Genomic DNA, 13,430 nt, shown 5'->3' on the forward strand with positions numbered 1-13,430 from the left:
GGAGGCTGAGGCAGGAGAATTGCCTGAGCCTCCTGAGTAGCTGGGATTACAGGCACGCGCCACCATGCCCAGCTAATTTATGTATTTTTAGTAGAGACGGGGTTTCACCATGTTGACCAGGATGGTCTCGATCTCTTGACCTCGTGATCCACCTGCCTCGGCCTCCCGAAGTGCTGGGATTACAGGCGTGAGCCACCGCGCCCGGCCAGGAACATGAATTTAAATGAAATATGTGAAACGTATAGCGTGGTGGTTCAGTGTTACTGGGTGTTCTGGGCTTCTTCTGTTTTCTACTCAATCCATCCCTCAAGTTCCAGTTTTTAGCCACTTCCTTTCTTTTTTATCCTGCTACCAGAGTTGTCTTCCCTAAGTACGCTGCTTTTTTTTTTTTTTTTTTTTTTTAAGATGGAATCTTGCTCTGTTGCCAGGCTGGAGTGCAGTGGCATAATCTTGGCTCACCGCAACCTCCACCTCCCGGGTTCAAGTGATTCTCCTGCCTTAGCCTCCTGAGTAGCTGGGACTATAGGCACCTGCCACCACACCCAGCTAATTTTTGTATTTTCAGTAGAGATGGGGTTTCACCATGTTGGCCAGGATGGTCTCGATTTCTTGACCTTGTGATCCGCCCACCTCGGCCTCCCCAAAGTTCTGGGATTACAGGCATGAGCCACTGCACCCAGCACCTAAGTGCACTGATTTTTAAACATGTTCAGTGTTTCTCCATTGCCTGCAGTGTAGCCCAACCTCCTTACAGGGAGTCCAGGCTCACAATCTAGTCCCATCTTTGCCGTCCAATCTTTTAACCCTTTACAGCCTCAACTCTCACAAACCTCCCTTGCTTTTTTTTTTTTTTTTTCCCCCTTTTAGGCAGAGTTTCATTCTGTCACCCGGGCGGGAGTGCAGTGGTATGATCTCGGCTCACTGCAACTTCTGCCTCTACTGTTCAAGTGATTCTCTTGCCTCAGCCTCCCAAATAGCTGGGATTACAGGCACGTGGCACCATGCCTGGCTAATTTTTGTGTTTTTAATAGAGACAGGGTTTCACCATCTTGGCCAGGCTAGTCTCAAACTCCTGACCTCAGGTTAGCCACCTGCCTTAGCCTCCCAAAGTACTGGGATTACAGGGGTGAGCCACTGCATCTGGCCCTTTCTTGTTTTTTATGTCCTAGCTACATTAGACCACTAGATGTTGTTCACAATCCTATTTTGACGTTTTTGTAGTTTTTGAATCAAAGTGCCCTTTTTTCCTTTCTCGTTTATCCCTTGATTGTTTAAAACAGTGAGTCAAAAATTTATTAATGTTATTTGGTAGAATGATGATATGTGTGTATGTATGTATACGTATATGTATATGACAAATACCAGTATCTCATAAGCTGTTTTATCATGACAAGGGGTAGCATGAGGTCAGCTCTGCCATCTGTTGGACATATTATCTTGTTAAGAAGTAACTTAAACTCTCTAAACTTTTTTTTTTTTTTTTTGAGACGGAGTCTCGCCCTGTTGCCTAGGCTGGAGTGGTGTGATCTCGGCTCACTGCAGCCTCCGTCTCCCAGGTTCAAGCAGTTCTCCCACCTCAGCCTCCCAAGTAGCTGGGATTACATGCATACCACCACACCTGGCTAATTTTTGTATTTTTAGTAGAGACAGTATTTCACCATGTTGGCCAGGCTGGTCTCGAACTCCTGACCTCAGGTGATCCACCCTTCTCGGCCTCCCAAAGTGCTGGGATTACAGGCATGAGCCTGGTCTAAACTCTCTAAACTTGTTCATTTTCATCTGTTAAATGAAGTGGGGTTTAGATGGATGGTCATTGTTTCTGTTCTTTTCAAAGGTCTTGACCTGAACTTAATTATTACCCAGAAAAAGTGATTCTATGAGAGCTTACTCACCGAGACCACATTAACTTCTAGAAGAACTTAAAGAATTTAAATGTGGCATGGCATGATGGCCTGTGCCTGTAATCCTAGCACTTTGTAAGGCCGAGGAGGCAGGAAGATTGCTCAAGCCCGGGAGTTCAAGGTCAGCCTGGGCAACATGGTGAAACCCCATCTTTACTAAAAATACAAAAGTTAGCCAGGCACGGTGGCACACACCTGTAGTCCCTGCTGTAGTCCCAGCTACTTGGGAGGCTGAGGTGGTAGGATGGCCCGAGCCTGGGGAGGTTAAGCCTGCAATGAGTCATGATCGAGTCACTGTATTCCAGCCAGGTGACAGAGTTAGACCCTGTCTCAAAAATAAAGAATATAATCAGAATTTAGATGTACTGCTAGTTAGCAAGATTAGGGAAAAGAAGAATGAGCATTTGTGAGTGCCAAGTACTTTATGTACCTTGTGCCATTTGATCCTTTGAAAGAAACCTCCACAGGTAGGTAGTTTACAGGAAGAAAATGGAGGATTAGAAAGGGTAAGTTATTTGCCCAAGGTATAAATCTTGTTAGACTCTCTCCTAACTCTTGAAGTGGGGTTTAGATGGATGGTCATTGCCTTCTGGGCCCTTCCACACACAGTGATGGCTGAGCAACCACGTGTGCTTTAGCTTTTGTCAGCTGGAGTTTCTTTTCTTCACAGTGTTTCTTCTCTAGCAGTTTGAAAAAAAAAGTTTTGGTTCAGTGTACGTGTTCATCCTAGGGTTTGTGTTTTTTCCCTTTCTCTCTGGGGCAGTATTTCTATTTAAACACCATTGTAGCCATAAAAAAAAAAGAATATTTGGCTTTCTGTTGCCGTGCTTATTTCCTTATTCCGACTTATAAAGTGTGCTATTTGTGTGTACATTGTATTTGAACTAATACAACTGAAAGCAAATGCTTGTTTAATGAAACAGAAAGCAAATGTTTGTTTAACAGAATAAGAAAGAAGTAAAATTCGTTGCAGATATGTTATTTATCACTTTTGTGTATCTGGAGTCCTGTATAGTTCAAAATCAGGGATTTTATTGCCTTGAGTTAAGCAGTAGAAGTAGTAGCAGTAATAAGGTCAGCAGCAAGAGGTAACATTGATTGAGCTGTGATGAAACATTTATTTGTGTGTTACTATGTTTCCAAGTGCTTTACTTGTATTACAGGTCTTCTCAATAACCCTAGGAGGCAAGTAAAATTCTCTCCATTTTATAGATGAGGAAATCATGATACAGAGAGGGTGGGAAACTTGCTCAAGGTCATATAGCTGGGATACATACTCACTGACTTGCCAGTTCTGAATTAATTTGAATGTATTTTATTGATCAGTTCAATACATTATTGAAATGTTTCTCTGTTAATGTGTTATCTCCTTTCCAGGGATTTGGACTTATAGTTTCTAGGGGCATTGATTACAGAATATCTTCAGTGTAAACATAACTAGACCTACTTGTGTATATATGGGACTTGCTTGAATTACTAAATTCCCTCAAGGAACTGAAGCAGTCCTTATTATGTGTTGTTAACAATAATATTTTTTAAATTCAAGCATGAAAATATTATAGATTCATGAAAGTGCTTTAATTTATTCTACAGAGTGTCATTGAAATGGAAAATTTAATATGTTTACATGCTGGCTGGGGAAATATGTTTTGGATTACAGGAGATAAAGGATTTTTTAAGGGCTTGGCAGTTATGCTAATAGGTAAAGCAAACATCTTATTAGCAAGAAGTAATATTGTCTTCTAAAATTGTGCTTTGCAGGAAGAAAGTTTCAGCTAATAGAGACATCATATTTTTTTACGTTTGGAGAAATTTTTATTGGCTAACAAATAGTACCTTGTGTTATGTTTGAATGCCTTTATGTTCAACTCAGTATTTTTCCTCGTTGTTTTTTTTAGTTCTTTACCAAAGGACATGGATGAAAATGAAAGCAACCAGTCCCTGATGACAAGCAGCCAATATCCTAAAGAAGCAGTAAGAAAACGTCAAAATTCAGCACGGAATTCTGGAGGAAGTGATTCTTCTAGGTTTTCTAGGAAAAGCTTCAAACTAGATTATAGACTAGAAGAAGATGTAACTAAATCTAAGAAAGGAAAAGATGGGAGATTTGTGAATCCATGGCCAACATGGAAAAACCCCTCTATTCCAAATGTTCTCAGATGGCTGATAATGGAGAAAAATCACAGCAGTGTTCCAAGTTCTAAAGAGGTAGCACTTGGCTTTTTTGAGTGCTTTATATTTGCTCTTAATATATAACACTCAAGTTAGTTATTTGAGCCGTATATCATATGGCATAGAATTCTGTCTGGGGAGATAAAGTGGTTAGGTATAACCTAGGTCCTAAAGTTCATCATTCAGCAGCAGAGTGCATGTAGGAATAACCAACTCTAATCTGGTGGTAACTAGAGGTAGGAATAGAGTGCTTTAGAGGTACCAGAAAGAAAGTGATGTTGACAGGCAGAGCTAGAGATGGCTTGACACAGCAGGTGGATATTAGATTGCTAAGAAGTATTTTGACGGTGATTTTCCAGGTGGCTGATGGCATGAACAAGGTCAGGAAGGTGAGAAAGTGCATGACATGCTCTGGAAGGTAGTAGCCTGGTACGTGTGTGGAATGGATTATGAGGGCGAAGGCATGAACTAAAGTGCTTGGCTTTTAATCTTTGGACAAGGCTGCCAAAGCTATAAAAGGGAGCTTCAGATGACCCTTCCAGACCTTGAAATTTGACTATAGGTTCCTAGCCTTTAAATATACTAGTTTTACTTAGAATGATTCTGCTTGGCCTTTTCCTGTAGATCACAGTTTTCAGTTAAGTTGATTTCATGGTTTCCTTTGAGCATATCAATATTTTTCATTGGTGAACCAAGTAAGTACTATAGCTCTGTCTCCTCTCCATATATATATACCTCTCCCTTGGCCATGTTAACAACACCTCTTTTCATTTGCTTGACTTTCTTTGTATTTATGGATTATTTCCCTGCCTTTCATGGCTTCTCAATGCCAATTTCCTGAGGGAAGGACCCTGAGGTGGTTCTTGAGCACAGGGCTGTAGTCTGAGCTGATGCCTTCCAGGGCTTCTGCTGGCTTCTGTTCTGGGGCACCTTTCACCAACCTCCTGGGCACCTTTGTGTCTTCTGTGGTGGCCCTTATTTTCTGCATCCCACTTGTTCCTCTCTCTGTGTCATTTTCTCATTTTGGGGGAGCACATTTTCAGTGAACTTCCTGAGAAAGGGTACATGGAGAGTCAGTTGTCTGAAATCTTGCTTGTCTGAAATGTCTTTATTCTCACTCATGATTGACAGTTTGGGTATAGAATTTTTGTTTGCAGTTTTCTCTCAGAATTTGAGAGTATTGCCTCCATAACTTTATTTCTGGTATGACTGTGGAGAAGTTCAGTGGCATTCTTACTCCTGATCCTTTGAACAGGCCCTTTATTTTCTCCCAAGAGACTTTGAGAATCATCTTTGGCACTAGTGTTCTGAAAATTGCCATGATATGTAGTTTTTTTATTCACTGTGCTCTGTGTTTGGTGGGCATTTCCTTCAGTTCTAGGAATTTTCATCTCTATCTTTTAAAATGCCTTTTCCTACATCTTTTGATTCTAAAATGACTATTAGTTGCAGTAGTTGTATTTTGGACCTCCTAGATCAATTCTCTATAATTAAAAAAAAAATTTCTCCTGTTTTTTTTTTTTTTCCTTCTTACAAACAAAGGTTTTATTGTGTTGGTCCACAGTTGTATTTCATATTACCTCATGGAGCAGGGCCCCTGGGGTGGAGGTCCCTGTGCAGTAGTTGGTGGAGCAGGTGGAGCAGTATAGCTGGTCAGGCCCAAAGGGGAGAAGGAGGGCTGGGGGCTCCTTAAAACCTACTGAGAGGCCGAGCGTGGTGGCTCATGGCTGTAATCCCAGCACTTGGGGAGGCCGACGCGGGCGGATCACTTGAGTCCAGGAGTTTGAGACCAGCCTGACACCATGGTGAAACCTTGTTTCTACTAAAAATACGAAAATTAGCCAGGCATGGTGGAGCACCTGCAGCCTCAACTACTTGGGAGACTGAGGCAGGAGAAGCCCTTGAGTCTGGGAGATGGAGGTGCAGTGAGCCAAGATCATGCTACTGCACTCCAGCCTGGGCAACAACAAGTACTAAAAAAAACTACTGAGGCCACAATATGGGGGATTAACATGAAGAGGAGGTCAGGCTTAGCCCCAACAACTCAGAATTCCACTTCCTTGTACAGGCCTCACTTTTCCCACTGGGCCCAGGGCAGGTCTGAGGGTCTGAGGTCTGTTGGTCTTAGGGTCCTAGGGAAATCTAGCCACTCTGGAGCCTAAGATATTTAGCATCATGGCTAAGCCCCATTTTCCATAGCTCTTTTCCCAGCACCCTCTCCACTGTCCCCACCCCATTCCTCGGGGGAAAAAAATGTATTTTTCTTTTGTTAACACTTTGTGAAACTTTTGCGGGTACATAAACCACAAACTGATTGGCTGACAAAAGGATGAAGAGGTGAGGCAACCAGAAACCTTCGGGGACCGCTTCCCTCCAAGCCCAGGCCTCTTCTTCCCAGTACAGCTTGGCCTACATGCCAGCAGGGACCCTCACCCTACACGCATTGGGATACGGCCTTGACCCCTTCTCCATAGCCCATTGGCTCAGTCCTGTGAAGGACTAAGGCAAAGGGGAAAAAGACTCGCTGCCTGATCCCATGCTGCCACTCACAGACCCTCAGTTGATTGGCAGCACTTAACAGGTTAAGAAAAGAGAAAGATGAAAACACAGAAAAACCCAAAAACCCAGATGGGGAAATGATGTAGGGAGAGAATGTTGTTCCGGGAGCCTCAGTAGCTGGCCTCCTCCTGGTAGCAAGGGGGAGATTCAGGTACCTCCCCCTGTCCTGGGCAGTCACTAGCACCCAAGGGAGCCCCATCGGCCACTGTGCGTTGCTAGCAGTACTTAGTGTTGTATATCTGCTGGCCCAGGCCAAAGACCTAACCACCCTGGTGCCCTGCGTGTAGCGCATCTGCAGGGACATGGAATAGTTGTCATACTTGTCAGTTCCTAGCTTGGTGTCATAGATGTGCTGCTGCATCCCAGGAGCCGTCATGCCCACCTGGCTGGCACACTTGTTTGTACCCATCTGGAAGCTGATGGTTGAGTGGTCCATGGGGGGCAGGATGTGGTTCCTGGGGTTATAGAGATGCCTCCTCGTGCTGTATGTGGTCATGTCCGACTGGCTGGCAGTCACATTTGTTGGTGCCCATCTGCAGCCCAGTGGCGCACTGGCTGGCTTTCATGGTGGTGGTGTCAAAGTTCTGCTCCTGCTTCTCCGAGTACTTGATGCCGATGTCCACCCCTTCTGCAGCCCCTTAATCTTGACCTTCCCCACCAGGGCGAGAAGAGACACCTGCACCTGCGTCATGTTCCTACTCTCAAATAGGTCGTTGGCCTCAAACAGGTCCACAGGGTTCATGCCGTAGCTGACCATGACCTTGATGAGGTTGGAGAGGTTTTCTAGCTGGTGTCACTTCTGCATGGAGCAGTTGGTCTTGGGGACTGAGCGCAGCTGTAGCTTGTTCATGAGTGTGCACAAGATAATCCTGTCCTTCAGGCCCTTCTGGAAGTCGGGGCTGATGGAGAGGCCGGTGAGTCTCTCAATCCAGCTGTGGAGCTCTGTCTCCTTCTGGGGGTCATACTTGGACAGGAGCCAGTTCTTGACCTCAGCCGACAGCCATACAAGGGGCTCTTGTTGAACAGCCTGGAGCTCATGGCTGGTAAGCATGGTGGCAGGCGCGGTGGCAGGATAGGACCAGATGGGACTGGACAAGATGGGACCGCTGGGTGGGTGCCGGGCTGGGATGCCTCTTGTGTGTTTTATCTTTTTAAAAATATTACATGGCCAGGTGCAGTGGCTCATGCCTATATTACCCATACTTTAGGAGGCTGAGGCGGGAGGATTGCTTGAGTTGAGGAGTTTGAGACTAGCCTGGGCTACATAGCAAAATGCCCTCGCTCTAGAAAAAAAATGCAAAAAATTAGCCAGGTGCAGTAGAGTGTGCCTGTAATCCCAGCTACTTGGGAAGCTGAGGCAGGAGGATCACCTGAGCCTGTGAGGCAGAGGTTGCATTGAGCCAAGATCGTGCCACTGCACTCCAGCCTGGGTGACAGAGCAAAACCCTGTCTCAAAAAAAAAAAAAAAAAAAATTACATTCCGAGGAGTTGGCTCCGGGGAGGAATGATGCTAGGTGCAGATGGAGTGTGGTTTTTGATGGCACCTTATAGACAGTTGTATCCCAAAAGAGGGATGATAATAACTGCTGAGATCCTAAAGAGCAAGCCCAACTCTAGCCATTGGCATACAGGCATTAAACAGAAAACTGGAAGTTGAAATGATAGAATCTTACTTGTCTAGACCAGCTTTATGGTTTTATTACCGGTAACGTTTTTATTTGTGGATGGCTTGAGTGCAGATTTTTGGAGACCTTCTAAAGGATGGAGAATCGGCTTGACAACAGTGCACATGCGGCAAGTTTTAAAGAAGCAAAGAACTCAAAATTCATGCTTGCAGAAGTTCAGGCAGACCTGATTTCTTAAAGATGTCTAGGGTTTTTAATGACCACAAATAGCAAGCAAGCAAGCAAGCAAGCATGCAGCTTACCCCTTGATAGAATCTCACCCTGTCACCCAAGCTGGAGTACAGTAGCCCTTTGAGGCTCACTACAGCGTCACACTCCTGGGCTCAAGTGATCCTCAGCCACCCAGTGGTTTTTGTAGACAGCCTGATACAGTTTTATGGCAGAGAAGATTAATTAAACAATGTCTTCCAATTTTAATAAATTTCTGCAATCCAAAAAAAAATTTTTTTCATTCTGAAAAATTTCCTCAATAATTTATTTGTTTCATTTTTTAAACCTTGTGTCTCATAGAGTTTTAGTAATGACTGAAAATGTCATGATACACAATTTTTTATAAAACTATAAAGTATGAATACTCTGATCTCAAACATGCCATGCATAAAATAGAACTACAAGTACAGATCATAATGTTAACAGTGGTTATAATCTCTGCATGTTGTTATAGTGTGGCCACTATTTATATTTTTCTGCATTTTCCAGACATTAAGAGCATTATCTCTTATGATCAAGGAGTTTAAAAATATTAAGCCATTTGATACATCTTATACTCTTAATACATATGGCAAAAATGTCAAACATTAGCATCAATAATTAATTGAATTGGAGTTATTTTGGTAACGCATCTATCTTTATTCAGTGTTCACATATATCTTATAAACGTGAAAAAGAAAAATGTTATTTTTTAATTTAAAAAATCTGAGTTTCAAATTACAGGTATAGGTAGTAAAGTTTTCTAAGGTGATTAAAATGTACCTTCAGCTGGAGGAAAAGTATTATCTTGTCTTTAAACGTGTTGTTTTAAAAACGTAGTTTAAATGCATTTGAGTCATGTCTCTCTTTTACTTCATTAATATATACAAACACATGCTCTTAAAATAGTATATTAAGAAGATATGAGTTTCATTGTTTAATTTTAATGTAAGATTATATTTCTGCCATGGAACGAGCATAGCTTAGTGAAAGAGAGGTCTTTTAAGTCAGGAAAGCATAGATTTCCCTCGTGATTGGGTACTTACCTGTTGTATGACTTTGGCAAGTTTCTTACTGACCTTAGTCTGCCTTGGTCTGGTCATCTGTAAAATGGCAGTAATATCTGCTTCACAGATTTAGATGACACTATATACCTGAAGCACCTTCCAAAGGGTAGCAATTGAATGAATGTTAGGATTTTTCCCTTTTCCCGAGAAAAGTAAAACATTAACTAGTGTACTAGTTAATTATGAGTCTTGGGATTTTCCCTTTTGCAGCTTTCAAAAAGGAAGACCAGCCAAGAAAGTCTTGATCTAGCCAAGAAAATGCAAGTCAGACTGGGCGTGGTGGCTCACGCCTGTATTCCCAGCACTTTGGGAGGCTGAGACAGGCGGATCATGAGGTCAGGAGTTTGAGACCAGCCTGACCAACGTGGTGAAACCCTGTCTCCACTAAAAATACAAAAGTTAGCCAAGCATGATGGTGCACGTCTGTAATCCCAGCTACACAGGAGGCTGAGGTAGGAGAATTGCTTGAACCCGGGAGGCAGAGGTTGTAGTGAGCCAAGATTGCACCATTGCACTCCAGCCTGGGCAACAGAGTGAGACTCTTTCGCAAAAAAAAAAAAAAAAAAAAAAAAGTTTTATTAACATAATATAGGCTTCACGTATTTAAAATGCATAATTTGATGAGTTTTGACAGATGTGTATACCCACGAGAAGATCACCACAATCCATATAATAAACATATCTATTATCCCCCAAAGTTTCCTTGTGTCCTTTTGAAATCCATCTCCACTTATTCTCCCAACCTGGACCCCAGACTGTTACTTTTTAAGAAAACATGTTATTAAATGAGGTTTAATGGGAAGAAGTATGGTTTACTACAGTGGTTCTGGCTGGGTGACCTTGCCTGAGTGCTTTCACTTCTCTAATTCATTGTTTTCTTATCTGTAGAATGGAGCTGGTTTATAGGACCTACCTTCAGTGTTGTGGTTAGTAGCCAGTAGCAGTTAGTACATTGTCTAGCACATAATAAGCACTTCATAAATGGTAGCTATTGTTAATAGTTTTTTATTTTGTGTTATACTAAAGTACTTGATATATTAGGTAGTTCATCATCATCATCATCATCACTACGTGCCCAATATGATGCTAAGTATGAGTACATAGTAGGTACTCAGTTTATATTCATTTCCTCTCCCTTTCCTCATTAATTCTTGATAAGTATGCCACTTGGCATCTGTCGTTGTTCACTAATGTAACTACCAAATTTAAGAACTGATTGAAAGTTGACATTCATTTATTTACTCATCCAACAAATTTTGTTGAGCACATGCTGTGTTTCACTTATCAAACTGAGCACTGCGAATGATTCCATCTTTTGTAAGACATGGGATAAATTCTGTATACATAGAATATCCAGAGGAGATGTGTGAATAGGGAGATATGGAAGTTGAGAGGCAGGAGTGAGTGCTTCCAGCTGTGGAGACTCAAGAGATGGCCCGAAGGGATGAGGGGGGAAGGTAATTTAACCTGAGAAATGGGGTGAGTGCCATGTGGGATTCTTGAGCTCAGTCTGGAGTGGGAAGCAGTCTTTATGTAGGTGGGGCACAGCACATGTGGAAGAGGAGCATGAAACACAGCCAGACAGGAGAATTGGGGCACTCCCTGGGCCACTCACTGCTGGGCGGAGGAGGTGAGACAAACTTTGTCAGCCAGTGGAGAGCCAGTGAAGATTTTGCAGCAGAGGAGGCTTATGTTATGCCTTAAGTTGGCTGTTTTTGAGGTGGCGCTTTTGCATGGATTGAGTTGACAGGTTGAGCAATCTGGAGAGCTTTGAATGTCTGGATATTTCTTAGCATCTTAACTAGGTTAGTGGCTCCATGGAAATGCGTAAGATTGGTAGGATTGGTGCCTGATAGGCTGTCATGGTTGGAACTTGCTTCCTTCTTCTTTGGAATACTTGTAGAGTGCTTATTTTGTGCCAGCCACTCCCTTACTCAATCTTCACAGAAATGAAGCATAGGTACAATTATTCCCATTTTCCAGATGAGGAAACTAATTAGAATGGCTAAGAGAAATCTTTTTGTCCTCCACCTGTGCTGCTGCTCCTCTTCCTGTCCAGGCCTTCTTCCCATTCAGACTTTCCCACTGACCTCTCAGTTTCCCTTCACCAGCATCTCCCCATCTGCCCTCTCTTTCTCTATCTACCGCTGTCTCCTTTGCTCAGGTCCTCATCTCTTCACATCCTGGCCACTGTTGTGACACTCTCTGTGGCATTATTTGGACTCTAGAATTGTTTTATCTAAACATAAGGGCAAAAAGATGCTTCCTAGGCCAGGTGTGGTGGCTCACACCTGTAATCATAGCACTTTGTGAAGCAGATCGCTTCGGCGCAGGAGTTCGACGCCAGCCTGGGCAACATGGCGAAGCCCACTCTGTCTCTACAAAAAAAAAGATGCTTCCTCATTTTCTTAGAGTGAACGCTGACACTCAAGGTTCTTACTGTATTCTCATTTTTATGGATTTAGTTTGTCCCCTGCCCTCAGACACCACATTCCTGTTTGGCTCTGTACCTTTGCTTGGGTAGTTTCTTCACTTCAAATGCCCTTCTTCCTTTTCTCTGTATCATGAATTTCTCATCATTCTTTAGGAACTTACACAAGTCACTGTGTCTGTGATGCCTCTGGCAACTGGATTCTTCATTCCCTCTTATCAGTCTGTAGCATGACCTGTATTTTAAATACTTATCCAGTACCACACTGTTTCAAAGTTTATTTAGTGGCAACTTAAAAACATACCTTAAGCAGTAAAAAAAAGAAATGGATGAGCATCTAGGAGCAAGTGGGCTATTAGACTAGAAAACTAAAATAAAGCCAAGAATGAAGTTAATACAGAAATATGTTCCATGATGTGCTGCACATTGCTGCAGGTGGCCTCAGCTTTTCCTCTAAACTTCCTAAGAGAGAAGTAGCATGAAATCTTGTTTTCCCAGTGACAGAAATGAGAAAGCCAGGTGCTCTAGAGGAGGAGAGTTTTTCCTGTTACAAGATGTGAGAGAAATGTTTCTGGGGTAAGTAGGAAGGTGGAGGTGGTACCAAGTCTACAGTCTGAACACGTGCATGGCAAGTTTCATGAGGTGGCTTCCTATGAGAGACCTCCCTGCAGTTATGCAGCATGGTACCAGAGCACAATTCAGTAAAAGAGCTTTATAAAAGCCAGTACTGTGATCCTGCAACTCCACAACTTTTTGTTGGCCTAGCTTAATCCAGGTATAAACTGTAGAATAACCAAGGAGTAATACCCTTCACCCTTTGTTTTTTTTTTTTTGTTTTTTTTTTTGAGACGGGGTTTCGCTCTTGTTACCCAGGCTGGAGTGCAATGGCGTGATCTCGGCTCACCGCAACCTCTGTCTCCTGGGTTCAAGCAATTCTCCCGCCTCAGCCTCCCGAGTAGCTGGGACTACAGGCGTGCGCCACCATGCCCAGCTAATGTTTGTATTTTTTTAGTAGAGACGGGGTTTCACCATGTTGACCAGGATGGTCTCGATCTCTTGACCTTGTGATCCACCCGTCTCGGCCTTCCAAAGTGCTGGGATTACAGGCGTGAGCCACCGCGCCCGGGCCACCCTTTGTTATAGTTATTGTTTTATATCCATTTACCATCCCCCCTTACTTCAGTGATCAACTTCTCACAGGAAAGGATCATATTCATGTTGGTTTGATCAATGGTGGAAAATCAGAAAGGTAACGAATTAGGAAAACAATATATGCCTGTGATTTGTGCGGGAATCATCACAGTGGTCCATTTTAAATTATAAGTACTCAGAAAGTGAGATTCAGGCCAGGCACAGTGGCTCATGCCTATAATACCAGCACTTTGGGATGCCAAGGCAGGAGGATCACTTCAGCCCAGGAGTTCAA

The 13,430-nt window shown here is 43.0% G+C and overlaps 1 protein-coding gene and 1 pseudogene across 6 annotated transcripts in view; one reads left to right on the forward strand and one right to left on the reverse strand.

The window, feature by feature from the left end:
• The window catches only part of NAPEPLD (N-acyl phosphatidylethanolamine phospholipase D), a 46,921-nt gene that overhangs the window by 17,855 nt on the left and 15,636 nt on the right, over positions 1-13,430 (forward strand). For all 6 annotated transcript variants that reach the window (XM_032276384.1, XM_032276387.1, XM_032276388.1 and 3 more), the window contains one exon: positions 3,800-4,109. In XM_032276384.1, coding sequence (XP_032132275.1) covers positions 3,800-4,109 — 310 coding nt within the window. The remainder of the gene's footprint in view (positions 1-3,799; positions 4,110-13,430) is intronic.
• On the reverse strand, positions 6,743-7,670 carry LOC116550371 (annotated as a pseudogene).

Source organism: Sapajus apella, unplaced genomic scaffold, assembly GCF_009761245.1.
Source record: "Sapajus apella isolate SASKATOON/1434 unplaced genomic scaffold, GSC_monkey_1.0 scaffold7, whole genome shotgun sequence".
In the NCBI taxonomy this organism is placed as follows: Eukaryota; Metazoa; Chordata; class Mammalia; order Primates; family Cebidae; genus Sapajus; species Sapajus apella.